Source organism: Pteropus medius, unplaced genomic scaffold, assembly GCF_902729225.1.
Source record: "Pteropus medius unplaced genomic scaffold, Ma_sr-lr_union100, whole genome shotgun sequence".
In the NCBI taxonomy this organism is placed as follows: Eukaryota; Metazoa; Chordata; class Mammalia; order Chiroptera; family Pteropodidae; genus Pteropus; species Pteropus medius.
Window position 1 is genome coordinate 11,146,181 of NW_024349799.1, and position 26,381 is coordinate 11,172,561.

At 40.8% G+C, this 26,381-nt stretch overlaps 2 protein-coding genes and 1 long non-coding RNA gene across 12 annotated transcripts in view; 1 reads left to right on the forward strand and 2 right to left on the reverse strand.

Moving 5' to 3' along the window:
- Positions 1-3,458, reverse strand: part of RHOT1 (ras homolog family member T1) — a 53,527-nt gene extending 50,069 nt beyond the window's left edge. For 3 of the 8 annotated variants that reach the window (XM_039886015.1, XM_039886014.1, XM_039886017.1), the window contains exon 1: positions 1,453-1,615. In XM_039886015.1, the coding sequence (XP_039741949.1) occupies positions 1,453-1,528 (76 nt within the window). In that variant the 5' untranslated portion in view covers positions 1,529-1,615. The other 5 variants (XM_039886020.1, XM_039886023.1, XM_039886019.1 and 2 more) reach the window with 4 other exon arrangements.
- Positions 1,043-15,975, forward strand: LOC120620922 (uncharacterized). Of its 2 annotated transcripts, none has more exons than XR_005658032.1 (4): positions 1,043-1,287; positions 2,636-2,731; positions 5,107-5,171; positions 15,753-15,975. It is a non-coding gene; the product is annotated as an uncharacterized LOC120620922 (long non-coding RNA). The 2 variants fall into 2 exon arrangements; XR_005658031.1 differs by lacking the exon at positions 15,753-15,975 and adding an exon at positions 12,585-12,715.
- The window catches only part of RNF135 (ring finger protein 135), a 29,138-nt gene continuing 8,521 nt past the window's right edge, over positions 5,765-26,381 (reverse strand). For both annotated transcript variants that reach the window (XM_039886025.1, XM_039886024.1), the window contains 2 exons: positions 15,052-15,141; positions 5,765-14,082 (listed from right to left, as the gene is read on the reverse strand). In XM_039886025.1, coding sequence (XP_039741959.1) covers positions 13,553-14,082; positions 15,052-15,141 — 620 coding nt within the window. In that variant the 3' untranslated portion in view covers positions 5,765-13,552. The remainder of the gene's footprint in view (positions 14,083-15,051; positions 15,142-26,381) is intronic.

The window sequence follows — 26,381 nt, forward strand, 5'->3', positions numbered from 1 at the left end:
TATGTGTTTCCTATATTCAAAACTAGTAATAAAACATAGGATTTTTGTTTTAAGAAAATGAGAATTAACAATTACTATAAACTATTTTATGATACAGTTAAGGATCAATTTAAGCGATCATTCACTCATTTTCCCTACCTTGCTTTTCCAAACTCATCAGTATGAACCATGTGTTGTTAATTAACACCTTCCTGAACTTTGTCAAGGAAGTCCATGCAAAATACAGATTAAGATATAGTTATAAATAAAGACTAAAATTCACAACTGCAATTCAAAAAGCAAACTGGCTAAGTTTACTTCTAACTTCTGATTCTAAAGAAAGATTTCTCCAAATGGCAGGTGCACAGAGACTTCAATGAACATTAAAGAACACTACAGAAGACGGTAAAAATGTGTTAGTTTTCTTCCTTGGGAGTGTATCACAGTGACCTGGAAGGGGTTCTCTAGAATGGAATAGAGTTTAGAACAGATCGCTTCAAAAGAGCAATGGCAGAGTATTAACTAATGTACTTTAAAACAAACAAGCCAGTCCTCACCAGTCCACTTTCTTATTTTAGTCAACCGAGTTAGTAAGTCCCTGATGTTTTCTCTCCAAGACAGTGAAAAGAAGGCATTTTACCTTCTTTATATCTTCAAAAGGTGAAATCTAAGAATCTCTAGGAGGTCTCATGGGTGCCTGTTATTATTTATTCCAAACCAAGTAGCTACGGAATAACACTAAAAAGAGAGGGAAAAGTAGGCTTTAGGGTAACAATAATTCTCTTAACTAAAGGACCCTCTCCAGATAATTATTCATTCACTGAGCGCTGTGTAACTTGAAGTTGAGAGTAAATTTGAGGAAATATCGAGTGTACCAGGAGTTATTCCAAGGCAAAGTTAAAGAAAAAAAAAAAGCTCCATAGCTTCAAGTCAATGCTTAGAGGGAGAGAATACGGCGAGCGCAAAAATAATAAAAAATAAAAAAAGCCGAAACCTGACCTTGTCCGTAAGTCGAATAGTTCTGCACCCCACCCTACCCCCACCTTCTCCAGGAGCGGGTTCACGCAATCTCAATTGGTCAGTCTGCCTATTCCAGCATCTGCCCGACAGTGACAAGGGAATCTTCAAGGAAGATGAGCGGGTCTGAAAGGAGCGGCCTCAGAAGCTGAGGCCCAGGAAGAAAGGACTCGAAGAAGAAAAGGAGGAGAGGACCTTCGGAGGGATGAGACCGGGCTGTCAGAAGCTAATGGGGACATGGCTTGAGAAGACAATTGCGGGACACGGGAGGAAGGTCTTATGAGGGCCCAGGTGAGGCCAGAGGTTGAGGGCCGCCTGCGGACAACCTGAAGGGAAGAGTTAAGGGGCTGGGAACACAGGGTTTGCTGATGGAAGAGAGCGGGGCGGCGAGAGGCGAGCAGGCCCGGGGAGGCAGGGGCCGCGGCAGCCACCGCCAGCACGGGTGCGCGGACTCACGTTCTCCCACCAGCAAGATCCGCACGTCTTTCTTCATGTCGGCGGCTCGCAGGGGCCGTACTCGGCCCGCACGCATGGAGCGGACTCCTCTCGCCGGGAGCGCCCACCCCTAGGCGCTGCTCTCCCCACGCTGCCGGCCAGCCTCCCCCGCTGCCCTGCCCGAGCCTCGGCTACCCGGGCCCGCTGCGCCGCCTCCTCCGCTGCAAACCCACTCGAGAGCCGGGACAGCGGCAGCTCCGACTCCTCCGGCTTCGCGGGAGGCGGCACGGCGGCGGCCGGGTCGACGGAGCGCCGTGAGGGACAAGCGCTTTCAGAACGCGAACGTTCTCTCCGCTTGAGCAGCGCCCCCCGCGGTCAGGCTTGCTGCAGCGCACAGCGGAGGAGCCTTACCCACTCCTCCTCGGGGCGCAACCATCAGCGTTAAGGTTTGAGCTGGGAATTTGAGTGGCAGATGCGCTAGTCTGACCCCATTTATTTTACAAAACAGGGGCAAGAGAAGTTCCTTGTTCAAGGTCACATAGTCAGAGGTTAGCAGTGATTCGAGGTGGGAATATTCTCACCAGACTATACGCTCCAGGAGGGCAGTGACCTGTCTACCTAGTTTTCGTCAATATCCCCACCTTATGGTACATAGTCCTCAGATAATGCATGACTGAGTAAAGAATGACTGGGTCGCAAGATTTATCCCTTTCCACTACCCAAAGCCCACCACCCTAGCTGCTTTTTGCCTGTGATGCTTATAAAATACAATTCTAAACAACAGGATTTGTTCTTACTCTGTGTAAAAAGATTCATTTCTTTGTAGCCAGACTTTTCCCTGGTCTAAGCCATACTAAGCCAAACTAAGTGACTTTCTGTTTTACTTTAGGTAGTGTCTTCTGATAGTTCTCTTTATTCAGGCTTGCCCAGCGTGGTGCTGGGCCCATAGGTGGCACTCTTACTGATTTTTCTAACATTGCCTAATTTCCTCCTGATCTGCTCCATCTGGAGGAATCTGCTGCTACATCTCTAAAGCTAGAATAGTGCTTGGCACACAGTGAGATTAGATAGGCAGAGACGGATAGACAGATAGAAATGAGGAAACACTATCTGTGCATAATGTGCTTTTTTATGTCTTAAATGTTACATAGTGAGTTTTTAAAGGGAATAAAATGTACATAACACCAATCCTCTTTTCTTTTAGGAGAGGCCATGTGGTCTGGTGCAGCAAGTTAAGAGCTACTGACAATTGCTTGGGTTTGAATCCTGAGTCAGTCACCTAATACTTATGTGATCCTGAGTGAGTTCTTTTACTTCTCCAAGACTGTCCCTTCTTCTGTAACATAGAAGTAATGATAAGAATACCTACCTCTTCAGGTGGTTGTGAAAAATAAATAAGATAATACATGTCAAGCATTTGGTACAGTTCCAGATTCATGGTATTTCTTCTACTGATCTCAGGTATCATTATCATAAAGTTCACTGAAAAGTTGTAATCTGCAGGTATTGAGGCAAATATGCTGTTATGTTTATCAAAAATTTCACCATCTTAGTTATATGATGTCCCTAATGAGCATAGGGGAGGAAGCCCTTCCAAAAAAGCACTCTCTCTGTGATATAAGGAAAGACAGGAAAGATGCACTTCCTGCTCACTGCAAGATAATGAAGTCATAGTCCAGGATGGATGCAAATAAGATGTATGGAAATGTGAAATTCAGGAGGCTTGCTTATGTGATCTTTCAGAGAAAAGTATTCCTCCAAATTTGAGTATTAAAAATATTTGAGTTGGAAAGACCCTTACAGAGTACCTATTAGAATTCCACTACTCTGTAGATAAGAAAAACAAGAGATATCATGAATTGCTAAAGGCAGTGCAACTAAGATTGAGCCCTGGCTCTGCCATGCCCAGAGTGTGACTCTGGGCAAGTCACATTACCGCTCTGTGCCTCAGTTTCCTGTCTTCAAATGAAGTCTTTAATCTCTTCCCAGCCTTCTACTTCATAGAGTCATTTAGAGGATCCCATGAAATCATGTATGTGAAAAAGCTTTTCCTTAAAAAAACAAAACAAAACTGAATTACAGGGAGCATTTCAGATCTTGCTCTCTGGCATATGTTGTCACAATTTGGCTCAAATAAATACATAAAAAAAATTTTTTAATGAATTACACAAATATCATATCACAAAGAACAAAAGCCCTTTACAGAGAGGCAAACTCTTTAGGCCACTGCTCACTCCAGGCAACACTTTGTAGAGAATCTTGACCCCAAGAGCTTTGCATCATCTTGCCAATGGTGACAACGTTAATTCTGTGGTGACAATGTTAATTCTCACACACTTCTCCAGGAGTGTGAGAAAAGACAAGTCTTTGTTGTGGTGCATATGTGTACTGGGTAAAGGCTTTCGCATGGGAAAATGTCTGGAAGGCAGAGGACTAGAAAGAAAAGTTTATTTGGGGGAGAATATTGCAGAAATAATATTGGGAACTCCTTTGTAAATAAAACTAAAAAATCCAGACTCAAGGGGTGCAGGAAGGAGAAAATCAGCAAGAGTGTACAGCAGGCAGCAACTAACGGTTTGGTATAAACAGAGGCCAACACTCACTAAAGTGGGAGGGGGGCGTCCAACATGCCAGAAAGTGCCTCCCAGGCAATGTAAATTTCTTTTTACAGCCCCTCTTCATCTACTGATCAGCTATATTTCTGAAGGTCTAATCTCCTGTCTTGCCTTGAGCTTTATACCCTTCTCATAATAAGACATCCATCAGGGGTCACTATGAAGTTCTCCTGGAGATGGCATAGCTCTGTGGTTAAGAGCAAGGACTCTGGAGTCTGCCTGTCTAAGTCTGGACCTCAGCTTTGCCAATTATTTCATTGGGCAAGTTGCTTAACTTCTCTGTAGCCTCGGCTATCAAGTGGGAATGACACCTCATGGAATTATTATGAAGATTAAATGAGTTAGTATAATAGGAAAACATAATAGGAAATAGGGCCTGGTACATGGTCGGTGATACATAAATGTTGAATAAATATAATAAATTGTGCGGGAAGTGACTTTTGTACCCCTCTCTGAGCCTAAAAATAGAGCCACAGGATGACACACAGTGCAGCAAAACATAAGCCAGAGAATGGAGTTGTCGGCAGTGGAATTTACTGTTGGGCTATTACAGATTGATTACTGTATATTAAGTAGATTGGATAAAGCCAAGAGGACAGTTTGATATCTAAAAGGTGCTGATGGAATTTTCCTCTAGAATGCTGCTAGGAAGGAGCTCTACCATCACAAGATAGACTTCATGTCTCCTCAACTGCGCAGGGGACATAGGGATGTCTAAACAAAGTACTTTTGCCAGGTTAACAAAAGGATCCATCTTTTATGCCTATCAAAGGAGGAATTTGCAACATAGCCTCTCTCTGAGTCTTAGGACAGCGAAACACCCAGGGCCAGTGGGCAGGCCTGCTGGGTAGAAGATATATGTATGTTAAATGAATGATATAGGGTGGAACAAGAGGCTGGCCTCTGATTGGTGAGTTAGACATAGTCTTGGGCACGAGGCCAAATTAGACTTGGATTGGCATCAAATCCACCCTTCAGACTCATCTATCTTTGGTCTGTCAAACGCAAAGCAGCATCCATCATCTGCCCATTCTTCACTTTTGTCTCCCGTTCCTTCCAGGAAGTCTTCCTTTTCCTGCCAAGTCCACTCTGGTATAGCAGAAAAGTCCAGTGCCTCAATACAGGGTAAGTATTCTATCTTGCCTTTTAATGCTTTGTTCTTGGTTCATTGTTCAAACATCGATGTCCTCTGCATAGTCACATGGATTAGTCTCTAGAGGACGGAGAGTCTGTTTGCTTGATTTGGCTAGAAGGTACATCACTCAGCACAATTACTTATCAAAAGGCATTTGATTATAACTAACCATGTTGAAAGGAAATTTTTCCAGACAAGATCCTCATCTGCTGAGGTTGCAGCCAGTTTTCTTTTAATCTTCTTAAGCTCTTTTCAGATACAGGTTGTAAAGCAAATGCCCTCAATTAAGAGATAATTAATATTGAGAAGCTTCTCAGACCATCCTCCCCTATAAAAGCCTTGATTCCTTATGGAATGGTTAAGAGCACAGGCTCTGGAGTCTACATTTCATCTCCAATACTTTACTAGCTGTGCAACATTGGGCAAGTTACATAATTTCTCTGGAAAACCTTAACCTTGTCAGCAAAATGGAGCTATCTCATAGGGGCTCTTTTCAGAATTAAATAAAATAATGCAGGTACATTTGCAACAATGTGGATGGACCTTGAGAGTATCATGCTAAGCAAAATAAGTCAGACAGAAAAAGACAAGAACCATGTGATTTTATTCATACATGGGATGTGAAACAGAAAGCAACAAAATGAACAAACAAAACAGACTCATAGACACAGATAACAGTATGATGGTTACCAGAGGAGAAAGCGGGTAGGGGAAGAATTAAGAGGGGAGAGGGGGTCAAATATATGGTGATGGAAGGAGTCTAGACTGGTGGTGAGCACACAATGCAATATACAGATGACATATTATAGAATCGTACACTTGAAACTCATGTTATTAACCAATGTCACCCCAATATATTGAATTAAAAAATAATGATGCAGGTAAAGCATTTATCATGTTGCTTAACACATAGTTCATAGTTACATTATCACCCTTAACAGCTGCACTTTAAAATTTGGAATTCATTTGCTGACTTGCATTATCTTTCCAAGGGTAAACTGATTAGACTGCTACCAAATTATAAACACTATAAGCAAAAACGGATCTAATAAAATTTTTAATCATTGTAGAGACATTAAAATTTTTGCTGACTTATATACCAACCAGTGATTCTCAAAATATTTTAGGCCACAAGCTATTTCTGCAAAACCAAAAATTCCATAGAATAGTAAGTCTATAATTTCTGTTTATCATTGCAAAGAAATCACCACAATTAAATATATTCTAAGAAAATAATTCAAAAGAACTATACATATACCTATATATTCTATTTATAGCAATATTACACAATAGTTAAAAAATAGAAAAACATACAATTAAAAGGGAATATCTAAATTAAGTATGACATAAAATAATTGGACCTTTGGAGTCATTGAGACTAATGACTATTAAAGATATAGAAAAGTATTTACAAAATAGGTAAAAAAATGGAAATATAAAACCATATATATAATCACAACTATATAAAAACTAAGTATATGTTCACTTATGCAACTTATAATTTTGAACTTTTACAAGCATGCTCATGTGTTAATTGGGTAATTAAAAACTAATTGACATACATAAATATTAGATGAGAGTACAAAGAATAGAAAAATACATTAAAGATTATGAATTAATTTTTAGTACAAGCATCTTTTGTAAAATGTCAAAGTGAATTTAATAATTATATCTTTTAAGTAAATTAATAGAAATATTTAAAAGAATAGCAATACTTTAAGTGAGACATTAAGGTAGGATATCATGTGTATTAAGTCATTTAACATATTTATTGTTTTCAGCATATTGAGGCTTTGTGCCAGGTGCTAGGGACACAGTAATAAACATCACAGAGTTATCATGGCAGGCAAGTTGTGGACAAGGCAATTCATCTTTAGACATCCATCCTTCCTCTCATCAGAATCCTCCAAATCATTATCTACATACCCAAACCTCCCTTTTCAAAAACCTTGCATAAAAGTTAGCATCTCATAATCTAAATCTCTTTCTACCTCCTCCCTCCTCGCCCCAGCTCTAGCTGAAACCAGCCAGACTTATGTGCCTGTGTCCCATTCCTTCTAGTAATCTGCTCTCTGCATGGCTGTGTTCACAGATGATCCCCCACGCAACACAATGCCATAACCCAGCAAAAATGCAGATATCCCCAGAAAGCACCTAGGAAAATGACCATGGTTTTAGCCTGAGTGACCTAACTATTCATTCCTAGTATTAGTGGATCAGCTTTGATCTGATCTAAACTCATCGTGCACCATTTTCAATGGTGACTTCTCTCTGGACAAGGGGAGGATACTCTAGGCAAAGCAAAGTGGATGTGCAAAAGTATATATGACGCAAAGCAGGGTGGCTGGGCTGAAAGGTGTATGAGGGAGGATGACAGGAAACAGGGGCTAGAGGTAGGAAAGAGTAGAGCAAGGAAGTGCAACGTTCTGCTGTAGGCACTGGGGATTTTTAAGCAAAGGAGCAACATGATCTTATTTGTGTTTCGGAAAGCTCACAGCAGCCGAATGCGACTAGATGGGAAGGGGTTCTGACTAGAGTTGGAGGGGCTCAAATTAAAATAATCCAGGAGAGTAGTGATGAGAGTCTGAACCAGTGTTTAGATGCAGAGGGAAGAGGAGGGACTGGAATTGAGATGATTTGAGATGGCAGAATCCAGTCAGAACTTGGTGACTAATTGCACAGGAAGTGATAGGAGGAGAGATCCTATGGTAGTTCTCAGACACTGTGTCCTGGAGATTGTCAGTGATCAAAACCATAAGATTTTCTCCTCCAGGGCATATATATTTTGAAAAATAAAGGTGACCATTTCACTGAGCAGGGAAAGAAGACACAGTCTTCCAAATTTCACCAGACCAATTTTTGGAATCCTGTTTCCTGACATGGTAAAATAAGAGAAATATAAATGATGCAGGGACATCAGAGTGACTCTTGTGGCCAGAAAGATATTCCCTTTTCTATTATCTTTCCATCTTGATTAAGTCAAGGTGAAAGCCTCAGTAAATCATCGTTAACACTTGATAATCTATTGAGAGGGAGGGAGAGAGTAAGCCTCAGGTTCAGAGCCTTACACAGACTATAGTATCAAGGTAGTAACATTGTTTTGTTTTCCTTGACACATATATTTAGGGTTACCCTGCTTTTTAAGACATATGATTCTGGTTTCCATTTACATATATTTTTAATTTTCCTTTTGAAATAAATATACCTGAAGGGAGAAAAGTGAATCGGTTTAGGAGAAAAAAAATAAGTAAAAAAAGGTACAGGAGACATACAGATGTAACCAATCGTGGCACATAAAAGACTGAAGCTTGGGAAACCCTGTCCTAAAAATACTATGCCTGATTAGGAAGGTAAAGCCCAAATTAAAAATAAATCTTTAGCATAAACTAAGTATAATTAAAGAAGTCTGCAATCCTCTGGAAGGACAATCATGCTGTGATTAGGGTTTTCAGCAATTATGCAAGTGGATGAATTTGGGGTTTGGGGCTGAGGGAGTGCAAGATGATAGAGTTGAGCATATACCAAGAAAAATTCTCCTTTTCCTCTCAAAAGCCCCAGATACCTAACCCTGGGGAAGGGACTTCTTCTATCACAGCTAGAGGGCCTGAGAGGTCTCCCCAGAGAGCAACATCGTTTCATTTCACGGTTTCTTTCTGCAATCATCTAGGAAATAAAGACTTCAAATTAAAATTTTCCAGAAAAAAAAAATGTATTTGAGGAAAAGCAAGGGGCAGATATAACTGTATTGGAGGTTGCTGTGAGTGTACGAAGGTGGTGGCTTCCTGCTCAGCAGGTAGTTAGTTCTTCCAGGAACCCAAAGCCCTGCATCCCAATAACGGGCACAACAGTGTGTTAAAAAAAGAATATCCAGCCTAAGAAAAAGAATTTTGGGAGTTTTTTTAAGCCAAACTTACGACAATTGCCAGGAAGCAAAATCTTAACAGACTGAGAAAATGCTCCAGAAAATGGTAGTTTTACAGCCTATTTTATGTTAGAATCAAAGGAGAAGACTTGTAAGCAGTTGAGGGTTTATATGAAATTCATCGGTGGTAGATTAGGGAGGTAAGAGAAAGAAACGTGCGGAAATCTCTGAGATTGGATAGAAAATAAAATGGAGAGACACACACTTTTACATTGGTGGGTACAGGCTAGTTAACATTTACACACATAGAGATGGTGTATGGGCAACAAGATAACAACAGGGGTTCTGTGGGCTCGTGCTCCGGTGGGAGGCTGTACCCTGAGGGGTCCAGAAAAAGGGGATCACTCTGATATTCCAAGGGTGTATTATCTTAGGTGCAAAAAGACATGGACAGGCTCAGTTAAGGTAAATATTGACCTTTGTCAAGGGAGCTACAAGCTCAGGATGTGACTACCTGTCACAGTTCACTTTTAGTCAGGAATTTTTATGTTCGGACCATCCTCTGTGGTTACTTTTGGTCCCTGAATTTGTAAGGCCCACCATGCAGGCCTCCCCTGAGCTTGTCAGGTTTAGTATGTGGCCCCTTTTTCATCTACAGTCCTCTCCCTGGCAATTGTCATCAGCTTGGCTCAAATAAACTCTTATAAGACTTTTTCTTAGGCTGGACATTCTTTGACAAGTACCTTCCAGTAGCTTCCTCCCCAGCAGGTGAGTGTGAGTATGTGTCTGAGGTGGAGGAGAAGAGGAGAAATACACAGAGGTAGCCCTCATCACTGACATCACACTACCTCTTTCTCCCTGGACTCCCAGGAAAAAAAAAAAGCACTTAAAAGAGACAAGGCCTGAAAGAAAACACAAGTGTTTGAGAGAAACATCTCCAGATAGGGTGAGAAGCTGCCCATGGGGGAGTTCCTGGTGCTCTCCCCAAGGAAAGAGCCTTCATCCCCTGAGAAGTCTTTCAGGCTTGATGTGTGGGGGGACAATTTCCTCTCAGAAACAATGCAGACCCGAGTGGGAGGTCCTCCATCTCCATTTGAAAAGAGGCATTTCAACTTCGGTTCTCCTTTGGAGGATTGTATGTTTGTGCCAGGGAAGGGTGCCATTTTCCGCAGTGTACTGAAAGGGTTGTACTGACAGAAAGCTCAAGACAAAAGCAAGGAAACCAAAAGTGATAACCTTTATTCTCTACCTTTATGATTCTTGTGCTTAGGCTCCAGTTGGGGGAAAGCATGTGACCAGCTGATAAACCCCATGCTCACAGAGCCCCCTTTATCCAAACCCCTTGAGAGGATGGTATTTAATCAAAGCCTCAAGAAGCTAAATCCCTGGTCTTTAAATTTTCAGTACTTTTAAAAGGTGAGCATCAAGGTGACTCTGGGTGAGAAGATAAAAGCTCCATAATGCAGAAAGTGAGAACATAGAGCCTTTTAATGCTCATCTGGCACAGAGAGACGCCCTGTCCTTGCTTGGACAACCTAAGGCCAGTATACTGAGGACCACCACCAACCACAACCAGAAAAAAAAGAACACCTCATGGCTCTAGGGCTAGCTGTGTCCTATCAGATTGGAACGCCAGGTCCTGGTCACAGCATGGAACCTTATCAGAGAGTATTAAGGTTAGAGACTTGAGTGTGGGGAAATTGGGCCTGGTCCCTGCTCTGCCACACTCAGCTGATTGACCCTGCCCTGGCCTCTGCTTCCTTGTGTGTTAACAGAAGGATAGTAAAATTCATCACACGGGGTGGTCATGAGGCTCAGAGAGCAAAATTAGAAGATCTTGCAGAAATATTCTGCTTGCCCGTTTTCAAGCATACATACCAAACTCAGGTGTGAATCTCAAAATGTTAAGAGACCAAAGTGTGTGAGAGTAAAATATAGTTGTCATTGTTTCTATGGTTATAATCACCCTGGCATTTTCCCAATCTTCTCAGAAACCCTTACTTAATTCTTTCAGCAACCTTTGAAGGAAGGTAAGGAAGAGAAAATAACTATGATTTCCATTTTACAGGGGAAAGAGAGACAAAGAAGTTAAATGCATTGTCAAAGGTTGCCTGGCTGGTTTGTGTGGCAAGGCTCAACCCAGTCTAACAGAGTTGAATTTCCACGTCTTTAAAATAGGTGCTAATGCAGCCTGGGGTCCTACAGATGTGAACTGTAAGCAACAGAAAAGGAGGGGGAAGCATGTAGATTAGGAGACTTAGAAGAAGATTTATCAACTGCTAATGGGTATGAGGGTTCTTTCTGGGGATGATGAAAATGTTCTAAAATTAGATTATGGTGATGGTTTCACAACTCCATGAATATGCTAAATAACACTGATTTGTACACTTTAAATAGGTGAATTTTATAGTATGGAAATTACATCTCAACAAAGCTGTTAAGCAAAAGATATGAGGGTTTTTGTTTTTGTTTTTGTTTTTTTTTAATGGGCAAGATAAACTTGTGGCGAGGGATGCATAACTCTAAAGAAAAGAAGTAAAAAAAAGAAGTAATCACTGTAAAAGTTAGGATTCCTTTCAGGTGGAAGGAGGTTTTGGGGATTGGGATGGGGCCCACAAAGGAGCTTCTGGGTAGGTAGCAAGCTCTTATTTCTTGACTTGAAGGGTAGTTAACAAGAGTGCTTACCTTACAGGAATTCATTCCACTCCACACGTGTTTTATGTGGTTCTCTACATCTGTTTTATGACAAAATGATTTTTAAAAATAGAGGAAATCAAGTATGAAATGACATCCTGTGCTGGCCAGACTGTAAGACTCATGATCACCCCCCACCCCATCTGTTTTGTTTTGGGGACAAATTATGCTGAGACTGAGTTTGTCTTTGACAATTGTTTAACACAGCTTCACTGAGGGAATTATAATAATTTCACCAGCCAATAGCATACAGGATAAAGTCTCTTAATAAGCCAATAAAGAAGTAACGTTCTCTAAACCAATGAGATTAATTACACTATTGTTTCAGGAAAGGGGAGATGAAAAGAATGAAGTCCCAATTTAGTTGAGATGTACCTTTATACCAGTTGGTACTTGGGAGAGAAGACTTAGCCAACCGGGAGCTGACATTAGCTGCCAGTGCAAAAGTAAAAGTCCCTGTTGCTAGAGCACATTGCTATGGAATGATGGCATCACTATTAGGCAAGATGATCTCTTTCCACTGCTGGTAAGAGTCACCTTTACCATGGCAGGAGTTAATGTTCCAAGGATGTCCGGAAAGCTCTTCAGGTCAGCAAAGTATTGCCTTGCCCAGACCGAAACTCTCAGATATTCCTTGCAAACTCTCAGTATTTATAGTCTAAGTGTCCTCTTGCCATAGTTGCTTCTTCACATATTCTTATTGATAAGCCCCCAGAGGGGCCGTAACAGCTGAGCTTGAGTGCTTATCAACATCCTACAGATACGATAATGACATCCCGACTTACTTTATTTTTATATCAAAACAATTTTACTTCTAAAAATATTTTTTTGTCTTTGCCATAAACAGTATTAAAACAACTTCACTTAAGTCATAAACAATTGAAATATATCAAACCAATACACAACAAGAACTGAGGCCCTCAGTCTGACAACTCATGAGAAACTGAATGCTGCCAACAACCATGTGAGCTTGGAGGCAGATCCTTCCCCAGTCAAGCCTCTGATGACACCGTGGCCCCAGCTCAAACCGTGACTACAGCTTGTGAGACTCTGAAGCAGAGGCCTCAGCTAAGCTGTGCCCTGACTCCTGACTTACAGAAACTGAAATAATAAATGTGTGTTGTTTGAAACCACTAAGTTTATGGTAATATTATTACACAGAGACTGATAATATGCCCCTTGTGTTGGCGGGTCCCTAAAACCACTCTCAGATTCTGAGAGTCACTAGAAGGACTCACAGAACTCAGCAAAGCTGTTATACTCTTGGTTACAGTTTATTACAGTGAAAAGATACAGATTAAAATAAGCAGCAGGCAAAGGCACATAGGACAGGACCCAAGAGACACTAATTATTCTCTCCCAGTGAAGTTCTATGGACAATGCTTATTTCTCCCAGCAACAATAGGTGACAACGTGCAAGGAGTATTGCCAACCAGAAAAACTCACCCAAGTGTTGGAGTCCAGGGCTTTTATTGGGGGTCAGTCATGTAGGCAGGCCCTACTGCTCATGTGGCTAACATAAGTCTCCAGCTCCTCCAGAGGTCAAGCTGATAACCTCCTGGCCTAAGGTTACCAGGTAAACAAAGTCACTCTTAGCAGGCAGGATATTCCAGGGATTAGAGATTATCTTCCAGGAGCCAGTCAAGGGCCCTTCCTTTCTTTGGAATGTGCAGAGTTTGAACATCCCAAGTCTGCAGAGTTAACCCTTTACGTGTACCCCTTAACTTCGGGAGTGAGATTCTTGTCAGGTTGCTACCCTGCTTGAAGGCAGAGAAAAAGGTCAGGAAACCACCATGTTTTAACTCCAGAGAACCTTTATACCTTTACAGGCCTTATAGACAGAGAGTTTCCAGGATGTAAGCCATATAGCCAGAAGGCAGCGTGCAGGGGAGAGGAACCAGAGACTGGGCACTCGAACAGAAGCTTCTCCTGATTAGCCACTGAATAGAAGGCAAGCTTCTCCTGCTCAAGGTCCAGCCAGATGCCCACTACCCGAGGTTTTTCTGAGCCAAGGACAGTTTCCTTAACCATGTGCCATGCAGAGAGCTGGCTAGTCCCCTTCCACTCTACACACCAGGAGTCCCTGGTCCTTCCCAGGATCTGGTCACGGCTCATCCCCCAGGAAGCCACGCCAACTGCCCAGTGACTGCAATTCTGAGTGTCCACTTCCCAGTACTTCTGCCCAGAAGAGAAGGCCTGGGAACATAAGACCTGGCAGGTTGCAAACCTCTCATGACTCCAGGGATAGAACCGTGAGAAGTGAGACACGGTCACTGTCTGGCAATCCTCAGACACCTTCAGGCTACAGGAGAGGCTCCTCAGGTCAAAGGTTAGACTGACGGCCCCTAAAGAAAAAAACAAGAACGTGAGCAGCCAGCTCTAATTGTCCAAGCTAAGAGGTCCTCAAATAGCAAAAAGCAGCTTTGTATCTTTGAGTGTGACAAAGTTTTACTCATACTGGCATTAGGGTTGGTACATCAACTTGCTGTTCTCTGTACATACCCCTGACATTGCCGATTACCCTTTTCCCCACCTTAGTCTCTACTTAATGTTAACCCTCTTTCAGGAAGCCCTCTCTGAATCCCACCCAAGCAAAAAGTCACCTCTTGCTTTCCTCAACACTTCTCATGCTTTACCTATTCTCTAATAATATCATCTTCTACCTGTAGTACAGTGACTTATGACCATAGCTGTTTATATCTCTCTAGTTATACATAAGCTTCCTGAATAAGGATCAGGTCTTATTCATTTTGTGTATTTCATACTGTTTCCTACTGAGTAAATAATTGCTAACACTTACATACCATTACTACTTTAGGCATACATTTATACACATTCACTCATTTAACACTAATGACAAGCCTCCATGGGAAGTAAGTGCTCTTATTATCTCCATCTTACAGATGAGGGAACAGAGGCTCCGGGAGGTTACGTAACTGTCCAAGATCACACAGCTAGTAATAGCAGAGCTGGGAGTCAAACCCAAGCAGTCTGGCTCCAGCATCTATGCTCTCAAGGTCTACTCCGGACTGGGACAGCAATAGAACCTAAATGGGTTGGGGAATGGACCACTGGCCACATGTGGTGGCCCCAGCATGGATGCCCACAAGATGCCTGGGCTCCAAATGCTCACAGGTCTAGCTTAGCCTGGAATTTGCATCTTCAATCCCCTTTGTCTTTGTAATCAGCTCCCCATGTGGAGGGACCTAGTCTGTGGGTAGTAAGACAGGCAGCAGGGAGATGGACGTAGCATGCTCTTGCAGCTCCCCTCTGCAGCAGACCAAACCCAAGTATGAAGCAGACCACATACTTACATTGAGCAAACCGGGAGACCTGCTTGGATGCAGGCTGGATCTGGTCAACCAGTGGGCATGAGGAGGAAGATGGAGCTTTTGAGAGTTTAACTAAAGAATCAAAAAAATTGGGAGAGGGGAAAAAGTCTCATCAGAAAAAGGCAAACAGAAGGTACCTAAACACTGTGATTGGGGCACATGGTTTGTCTTCCTCATCAGCAGCACATTTTTTAGTGTCAGGACTTGACTAGGCAGTGCTTCCAGCTCAGGTATGTACAGCCCCATGTACTCACTATGGACTTTTTTACTGTCTGTTTCCCCATTAAGCTATGAAGTCCTTGCTGGTTCCTTGTGCATCTATATGCTCTAAGAACCAAGCCCAGTGCCAGATGCATAGGAAATGTTTGATGTATATTTATCAAATAAGTTAACTTATACAGTTCCAGGGGATCACAGTTCCCTGACACCCAGAAAATTCATGAATCCCATGTCAATGCTTTAAACTGTTATAAAAACTTTTAACTGTTGTAAAAACTGAGGAACATGAGTTAGTGTGAGATTCATCTCAATTACTGACACCTCCTATTTCCCTCTTAATGTACTAAAGTTTAATTGTTAACTTAATACTACTGTATGCTTGCAATGACTACAGTAGAAGAAGAGAAAGTAAAGTCAGAGCGTGGACAATGAAGGTGAAATCTTCCCCCATTTATATCTTGAAGTGACAACAGTCTAAAGAGAACCCGAGAGTCAAACCAAGAAGAGATGAAAGACCTTGTCTAGGGTGTGGACTGTGACATCACACAGAGTAGGAGAGCTGCCCTTCAAGAAGCCAGGATCAAAATTCAGGTAGGTACCATTATGCTTGTATTAAGCTGATAAGATTTTTACTTATTATTATTATTTTTTTAATTAAAAAATTTCAATTACAGTTGATACACACTATCATATTAGTTTCTGGTGTACATTATAGTGATTAGACATTTATATAACTTACAAAGTGATCACCTCAATAAGTCTAGTACCCATCTGACACCATACATAATTATTACGATATTATTGACTATATTCCCTATGCTGTACTTTGCATCCCTGTGACTGTTTTTATAACTGAAAACGGTATACTTCTTAATCCCTTAACTTTTTTCACCCTTCCCCTCCAACCTCCTTACAACTGGCAACCATCAATTTGTTCTCTGCATCTATGAGTTTGTTTCTGTTTTGTTTGTTCATTTATTTTTTTAGATTCCACATATAAGTGAAATCATATGGTATTTGTCTTTGTCTTATTTCAGTTAGCATAATGCCTTCTAAGTCCATTCATGTTGTTGCAAATGGCAAAATTTCATTCTTTTTTTATAGCTAATATTCCATTGTGTATATGTACCACATCTTTATCCAATCATCTATTGGTAGACATTTAGGTTGCTTCCATATCTTGGCTATTGTAAATAATGCTGCAGTGAACATACAGGTGCATACATCTTTTCGAATAAGTGTTTTGGATTTCTTTGGATAAGTACCCAGAAGTAGAATTGCTGGGTCATAAGGCAGTTCCATTTTTAATTTTTTGAGGAACCTCCATACTGTTTTCCATAGTGGCTATACCTATTTACAATCCCACCAACAGTGCATGAGGGTTCCCATTTTGCCAAATATTGTTGATTTATTGATGATAGACATTCTGACAGGTGTGAGGTGATATCTCATTATGGTTTTAATTTGCCTTTCTTTCCCTGATGATTAGTGATGTTGAGCATCTTTTCATATGTCTATTGGCCATCTGTATGTCCTCATTGGAGAAATGTCTATTCAGGTCCTCTGCCCATGTTTTAATCAGGTTGTTTGTTTTTCTGGTGTTCAGTTGTATGAGTTCCTTATATATTTTGGATATTAATCCCTTATTGGATATATCATTGACAGATGTCTTCTCTCATTCAGTATGTTGTCTTTTCATTTTGTTTTTGGTCTCCCTCGCTGTGAAAAACTTTTTCATTTGATGTAGTCCAATATGTTTATTTTTTTTCTTTTGTTTCCCTTGCCTGAGGAGACATATCAGGATTTTTACTTATTTTTAATCATAGTGTTAAAAAATGTTTTTTAGTTAACACCATTTTTTTCTCCTATTGGTGGGGAAAATGAACTATACTTGACTGGTTCTTAAAGGTATTTAGAAAAAAATGACACATGATATAGATTCATAAATGCTGAGTAACTATTAAATAAAACACTGGTAATTATCAAAGAGATGAAGTTTCATGATATGTTAATCTCTCTGGGTCAAAAATCTATTGTTTGCCCACTGGTTGTGATAGGTTTTATAAAAGAAAAAAAATGTTTGCTTCATTCAGCAATTGATTTTACAGAAATATTTGTTTTATAAATTTAATTAGTGAAAAAGTTCTTTATAATAGAATCTAAAGAATCTTTTGTTTTTCTACTAAAAGAAGAGAATAAGCCACAGGTTTTTTTTTTCTTTTTAAAAAAGTAGCCAGGGTCCTTTGGGAATATAAAATATTATCAGGAACACATCTCTTATAGCACTATTCTGTTTAAGTAGAATTGTCCTGCACAGAATGTAGTTTCCACAGCAGCTCATGGTGTATTACATAGGGTCAAAGGAAGTCATGGTGATGAAGCAGTCAAATTGCTTGGCAGCTGTTAAAGCGCTGACTTGAAGAACAACTGACCCCTTGTCTTAAAAACAATCATGTGAAAACTTTAGGGAATGATGTTTCAGGAAACAGTGATATTTGCAGATTCTTTGTTGTAAAAATGTTCTGGACTGGTCTAAACAATCAAAAACAACATAACCACAGAGAAAGAACTACATTCTACCTGCTAATGCATACTTAAATTTTATAAGCTAAATTTTAAAAAATACTGAACATGTATACTTAATTCCTAAAAAAAAAAAAAACGGAATTAGGGTATGATGTAGCAATTCCATTTTTGGGCATACATTCAAAAAAACTGAAAGTAGGATCTTGAAGAGATATTTGTACACCCATGTTCATTGCAGCATTATTCACAATAGCCAAGAGGTGGAAGGAACCCAAGTGTCCATCAATGGTTGAATGGATAAACAAAATGTGGTATTACATACAAAAGAATATATTATTCAGCTTTAAAAAGGAAGGAAATTCTGACATGCTATGACATGGATGACTCTTAAGAACATTTTGCTAAGAGAAACAAGCCAGTCACAAAAAGACAGTAACTGTATAATTCCACTTATATACAGTATCTAGATCAAACTCATAGAAACTGAAAGTGGAATGGTGGTTGCTAAGGCCTGGGGGATAAGGGGGAAGAGGAGTTACTGTTTAAAAGATATAGAGATTCAGTTTCGCAAAATGAAAAAGTGCTGGAGCTTGGTTGCACAACATCGTGAATGTACTTAACACTACAGAAAAATGGTTAAGATGGTGAACTTTAAGTTATGTGTAGTTTACCACAATTAAAATAAAAAACTTTGGGGAATGGAGAGGAAGATGGCGGGCTAGGTAAAAGTAGGGTTCACCTTTTCCCAGGTCTGCATTGAAATTACAACCAAATTATAAAATAACCGATGTGGAAAACCACCTGAAGTCCAGCTGATCATAGTCAGATAATATAAACAAGGAGCCACATCGAAGCTGGTAGGAGAGGCAAAGTCACTAATCAGGTTGGACCTGCACCTGCAGGTAGTGGAGGATCACTGGGTGGGAGAGCAAGGCTGTAGAGGCGTCCCTGAAGGAGGAGGGGCTCCTGGCCTTATTCAAGGGCTCCCCAGCCCAAGGAAGAGGAGTTTCCAAAAACTCTGACTATGAGGAGATTCTGGCATCTGGCTGAGACGGAAGGAGAATGAAACCCTAGATGCCCCTTTGAAAGGCCCAAGCACAGGCTCTCTCATCTGTGGACACTCTCCCGGGGCACTGGTGGTGGCTCAGAGGCTCCTGCAAGATTCATATGGGGAAAGATTGCATTTCCTGACACTAGAACAAGGGCATGCCAGTGCAGGCACCTCCCACAGGGCCATTTGGAAGTGCAGGTCTGAAGAGATCAGCCCTCCCTATCCAAACTGCAGATTGCCTGGGGCTTTTGTTGCTGGGTGGCTGCCACACCCTGCACAGATTCAGGGCTAAATATTGGCAGTTGGTAGCCAGGGCTATGAGCGCGTATTTCGGAGACAGTTTCAGGCAGATCACTGCTGCCAACACGAACTTGGGTGGATCTCAAGGATCTGTGGGCCAGTCCTGACAGCAGCTGGTCTTGCTGTGATCTGTGACTTTTGTGGAAACGTGAACAGTTACTGAAGTTGCAGCAAGACTGAGGCTGTATTGCTCTGAGGGTCATTGTCTCCCTGAGACCCAGCCCTGCCCAACCCACAAATTGCCCCAGGCATCTCATTGACAGTCAACCACCAAGGCCCTGCCCCTGCCAATCTCCTGCCACCCTCACAATCTACACAGGCAACAAACTTTGGCTAGCACAGGGTGGGCACTGCAGGGGGAAATCAGTTACAGGCAGACCTCTGTTGCCTGCAAGAGTTGCAGTATCACATGGGGGGATCGCAGGGGTCTGTGGGACTGCACCAGATGGCAGCTGGTCTCACTGTGACTACAGTGGGAACTCCCAGGCACAGAAGTTTCAGCAAAACTGAGGCTGTATTGGCCTGACTGCCCTTGTCTCACTTAGATTCTGCTTTACCCAAGCCACAGAGTGCCTGCAGCCCATTGACAGGCAGCCTCCCTTGCTCTGCTTTTCTCTGAGATTGTGCATTCTGCGCAGGCAACAGACTTTGGCTAGTGCAGTGAGCACATTTCAGGAAAAACAGTTGTGGGTAGACCACTGCTGCCCGTACGAGTTGCAATATCTCTTCAAGGGATCGCAGGGGTCTGTTGGACCGCCCCAGACAGCAGCCTGTCTCCCTGTGATCTGTGACTACTGTGGAAATGTGCAGACACAGAAATTACAGAAAACTGAGGCTATTGGTCCGACGGCCTGTGACCCCCCTGAGCTCCTGCCCTATCCAATACACAAAGTGCCCACCACATGTTGATAGGCAGCTGCCCCTGCCCTGGGGTGGCGCATTCTGCATAGTCAACAAAACTCAGCCAGCGAAGTGAGCAAAATTCAGGGAACACAGTGATGGGAAGATCACTGCTGCCAGCGTGAGAAACAGTATCACTTGGGCAGATCTCAGGGGTTTTGTGGGCCCACCACAGATGACGGTAGGTCATGCAGTGATATCTGATTTCGGTGGGAGCCCACAGTTCCAGAGCTGGCAGCAAATCTGGTGCTGTGTAGGCCTAATGGCCCTGTACCTCAATGAAACGACGCCCCACCTAACCTACAAATTACCTGTGGTAAGTCTGCTCCCAAGCAACCCAGTCCCATCCTGTGCTTTCCTTGGGTCGCAAACTCAACAGCAAACAACAGTACTCAGTTCATGCGGCCCATGCAAAGCCCATAAATCCAGGAGAAGCATTCGGTGGCGGGCCACAAACACACGCCCACGAGCTTCGGTAATTCTTAAACAGAGCTTGAGTGTTCGCAGGCCCAAGGTGGGCAGCAGCTGACCTTACTACAATTGGAAATTTGTACAAGGAGCCACCAAGACAGCGCTGGCATGTCAAATGACACTGCAGTGGCAGGGGGAAATTTACTCAATAGACCAGGAGACTCCCTGGGTTCCTGCACCACCTAACACACATATCACCCAGAGGCTCTTCCAGTTTCAGAGACTTACAAGCAACTGACAGGCAATGTCAGGCTTTGAGGAGCACTGGTCCCTCTGCTAAACTGCCCTAGGTCAGGGATGGGGGTTAACTGGGATGCTGCCTATATATAGCATTGTCTTTTCCACTTCCCTACAAATCCAGCATAGGCAACAACCATTTGAGGATCACTTTGTAGCTCCCACCAGGTAGCCATGAGCAATCAAAGGCAGCGGCTGACCTTAGCCTTCTGGGGAGCCCCTCCGAAGGAGCCACAGAACCAAAGCACCTGGAGGATGGCACTAAACCACAACAGAGAAACTCCTGACTAGTCCCATAAGCAGTACATACAAAGGGTGGCCTCAACAAGTACACAAGCCTGCTAGGGCAAATCCCATGCAGTGGAGTCAGGCCACACACAACACCTCTAATCCTGTGGGCACAGCCAGTTCCCACAGTTACTCATCCTGAGTGTTAATCCCATCCACTGATGTACTAACACCAATAAAGGCTTAGTGACCACAGAAGATTACACACAACTCACACAAAGATCACGTCCACAGTCCCCAGCACGAAGCATCAGGGAGAGTGCACCACTGGGCCACATAGGACATCTTCCACATAAGGCCATCTGGCCAAGGCTGAGAGACAAAACAAATATTCTTAACACATAGAAATGAATACAGAGAGGCTAATACAATGAGAAAACAAAGAAACATGCCACAGATGAAACAACAGGAGAAAACTCCAGAAAGCAAGCTAAATGAAATGGAGGCAAGCAACCTACCAGAAACAAAGTTCAAAATAATGATTATAAGGATGCTTAATGAACTTAGCTGAGGAGAATGGATGAGCACAATGAGAACCTTAACAAAGAGACAGTAAGCATAAAAAAGGTCATAGGAACCATAGAAAAGCATCGGACAAAAATGAAGACTAACTGAAATGAAGAATACACTAGAAGGATCCAATAGTAGATTGGATGAAGCAGAAGATCGAATCAGCAACCTGGAAGACTTGGTAGCAGAATACACCCAATCAGAACAACAAGAAGAAAAAAGAATTAAGAATGAGGATAGTTTAAGAGACCTCTAGGACAATATGAAGCATAACAATATATGCATCATAGGAGCAATTGAAGGAGAAGAGACAGAGCAAGGGATTGAGAATGTACTTGAAGAAATAATGACAGAAAACTTTCCTAGCCTGGCAAAGGAATTAGATATACAAGTTCAGGAAGCACAGAGTCCCAAACAAGAGGAATTCAAACAGACCTACACCAAGACACATCATAATTAAAATGCCAAAGGTCAAAGACAAAGAGAGAATCTTAAAAGCAGCAAGAGAAAGGAAGCTAGTTACTTACAAAGGTACACCCATAAGACTCTCTGCTGACTTTTCGATGGAAACTTTGTGAGCCAGAAGGGACTGGCAAGAAATATCCAAAGTTATGAAAAACAAGAATCTACAACCACAAATACTCTACCCAGCAAGGCTTTCGATTAAAATGGAAGGTGAGATAAAGAGCATCCCAGGCAGGAAGAAGCTTAAGGAGTTCATCACCAACAAGCCAGAATAACAATAAATGTTAAAGAGACTTCTGTGAAAAAAGAAGGGGTGAAAAAGATAAAAGAAAAAAACAAATAAGAATAATAAAATGGCAGTAACTATGTACCTATCAGTAATCACTTCAAATGTAAGAGGATTAAATGCTCCAATCAAAAGACATAGGGTAGCCAAATGGATAAGAAAACAAGACCCATGCATATGCTGTCTACAAGAGACCCACTTCACATCAAATGACACGGACTGAAAGTAAAGGGATGGAAAAGATATTTCACACAAATGAAAATGAAAAAAAGCTGGGGTAGCAATACTTATATCAGAGAAAATAGACTTGAAAACAAAGTCTATAAGAGACAAAGAAGGGCATTACATAATGATAAAGGGATCAATAAATCAAGAGGACATAACCCTAGTACACAGATATACACGCAACATAGGAGCACCTGCATACATAAAGCCATTATTGACTGACATAAAAGGAGAGATCCGCAGTAATACATTCATAGTAGGAGACTTTAACACCCCATTGACACCAATGGACAGATCTTCCAGACAAAAAGTCAACAAGGAAACAATGGGCCTAACAGACACACTAGACCAGATGGATTTAATAGATATTTTCAGGGCGTTTTACCCCAAAGCAGCAAAATATACATTCTTCTCAAGTGCACAAGGAACATTTTCCAGGATAGACCACATGTTAGAACACAAAACAAGTCTCAATAAATTTAAGAAGATTAAAATCCTATCAACCATCTTCTCTGATCTCAATGGTATGAAACTAGAAATCAACTATAAAAAAAAAAAAACAACTGGAAAATACACAAACACATGGAGGCTAAATAACATGCTACTAACCAATAAATGGGTTATCAATAAGATCAAGGAAGAAATAAAAAGATATCTAAAGACAAATGGAATTGGAAACACAACAACTCAAAATCTATGGGGCACAGAGAAAGCAGACCTAAGAGGGAAATTCGTAGCAATACAGGCCTACTTCTAGAAACAAGAAAAAGCTCAAATAAACAATCTAACCTTACACTTAAAAGAACTAGAAAAAGAATAGCAAACAAAGCCCAAAGTGAATAGAAGGCTGGAAATAATAAAGATCAGAGTGGAAATAAACGAAATAGTCTAGAAAACAATACAAAAGATTAATGAAGCCAAGAGCTGGTTCTCTGAAAGGATAAACAAAATTGACAAACTCTTACCCAGATTCATCAAGGAAAACAAAAGACTCAAATAAATAAAATCAGAAATGAAAGAAGAGAAATAACAATGGACTCCACAGAAATACAAAGGATCATAAGAAAATACTATGAGCAATTATATGCCAACAAATTAGACAATTGGAAGAAATGGACACATTCACAGAAACATACAATTTCCCAAGAGTGAGTCAGGAAGAAACACAAAATCTGAACCGACCAATTACCACAAATGAAATTGAATCGGTAATTAAAAACCTCCCCAAAAACAAAAGTCCAGGACCAGATGACTTCATAGGCAAATTTTACCAAACATTCGAAGAAAAATTAACACCTAATCTCAAATAATTCCAAAAGAATTCAAGAAGAGGAAAGACTCCCTAACTCCTTTTATGAGGCCACCATAATCCATACCTAGATTCCAAAACATGACAAAGACAATACAAAAAAAGGAAACTGTATATAGTCAGATATCTCCTATAAACACTGATGCAAAAATTCTCAACAAAATATTAACAAACTGAATTCGGCAATACATTAAAAACATCATACACCATGATCAACTTGGATTTATTCCTGGGATGCAACGTTAGTACAATATCCACAAATCAATTAATGTGATATACCATATTAACAAATCAAAAGATAAAAACCATATGATCATATCAACAGATGCAGAAAAAGCATTCAACAAAATCTAGCATCCATTTATGATAAAAACTCTCAGCAAAGTGGGAATAGAGGGAACACACCTCAATATAACAAAGGCTACGTATGACAAACCTGCGGTGAACATCATACTCAATGGGAAAAGGCTAAAAGTGTTTTCCTTAAGATCAGGAACAAAACAAGGACGCCCATTTTCACTACTCCTCTTCAACATTGCATTGGAAGTCCTAGCCACAGCAATAAGACAAGAAAGAGAAATAAAAGGTATCCAAATTGGAAAGGAAGAAGTAAAACGCTCGTTATATGCCGATGACATCATACTATATAGAGAGAACCCTAAAGAGTCCACCAAAAAACTGTTAGAACTGATCAATGAATTCAGTAAAGTAGCAGGATACAGAATTAATATTCAGAACTCAGTGGCATTTTTATATACCAACAATGAACTTTCAGAAAGAGAAATTAAGAAAACAATCCCATTTACAATCACATCGAAAACAATAAAATACCTGGGAATCAATTTAACTAAGGAGGTAAAAGACCTATTTTCAGTAAATTATGTCATTGAAAAAAAATAATGAAGAAGATAAAATTAATGGAAGCGTATACCATGCTCATGGGTAGGAAGAACCAACATCATTAAAATGGCCATGCTATCCAAAGATTCAATGCAATCCCTATCAAAATACCAATAGTATTTTTCAGAGAGCTAGAACAAATAATCCTAAAATTTATATGGAACCATAAAAGAGCCCGTATAGCCACAGCAATCTTGAGAAAGAAGAACAAAGTTGGAGGTATCATACTACCTGTTATCAAACTATAGTACAAGTCTACAGTAATCAGAACAGCACGGTACTGGCATAAAAACAGATACATTGATCAACAGAACAGAATAGAGAGCCCAGAAATAAATCCACGCCAATACACTCAATATATGACAAAGGAGGCAAGGATATACAATGGGGTAAAGACAGTCTCTACAATAAATGGTGCTGGGAAAATTGGATAGATACATGCAAAAAATAAGAAACTAGACCACCTTCTTACACCGTATACAAGAATAGACTCAAAATGGATTAACGATTTAAATGTAAGACCCGAAACCATAAAATTTCTAGAAGAAAACATAGGAGTAAACTCTCTGATATTGCTAACAGTAATTTCTTTTCGGATATATCTCCTCGGACGAGCAAAACAAAAGAAAAATTAAACAAACAGGACTACGTCAAACTAAAAAGTTGTGTATAGCAAAGAAAACCATCAACGAAATGAAAATCAACAGAATGGGAGAAAATATTGGCTTATGATACATCTGATAATAGGTTAGTAGTCAAAATATATAAAGAATTCATACAACTCGACAACAGAAAAACAATCCAATTAAAAACTGGGCAGAAGATCTGAACAGATATTTCTCCAAAGAGGAAATACAGATGGCCAAAAGACATATGAAAAGATACTCATGGTCACTAATCATCAGAGAAATGCAAATTAAAACCACAATGAGATCTCACCTCATACTTGTCAGAATAGCTATCATCAATAAATCAAAGAACAAGTATTGTTGAGGATGTGGAGAAAAGGAACTCTCATACACTGTTGGTGGGACTGCAAATTGGTACAGCCACTATGGAAAACAGTCTGGAGGTTTCTCAAAAAATTAAAAATCAATATACCTTTGGACCCAGCAACTGTACTTCTAGATATTTATCCGAAGAAAACCAAAACAATAATTCATAAAGATCTATGCACTCCTATGTTCATGGCAGCATAATTTACAACAGCCAAGATGTGGAAGAACCTAAATGCCCATCAACAGACGATTAGATAAAGAAGTTATAGTTCATATATACAATGGAATGTTATTCATTAAAAAAATGAAATCAGACCATTTGCAACAACATAGATAGACCTAGAGGTTATTACACAGAGTGAAATAAGTTAAACAGAGAAAGATAAATACCATATGATTTTACTTACATGTGGAATCTAAGGAACAAAAAGAACAAACTAATCAAAAACAGACTCATAAATTTAGAGGACAATTTGGTGATGGCTAGAGGGGAAAGGGGTTGGGGGTGGGGAAAATGGGAGAAGGGTTAAAGAAGTACAAATTAGTAGTTGATAGATGGACATGGGGATGGGGAGCATGGCATAGGAAATGCAGTTAGCATTAATGTAATGACTAGGTGGAGAGAAA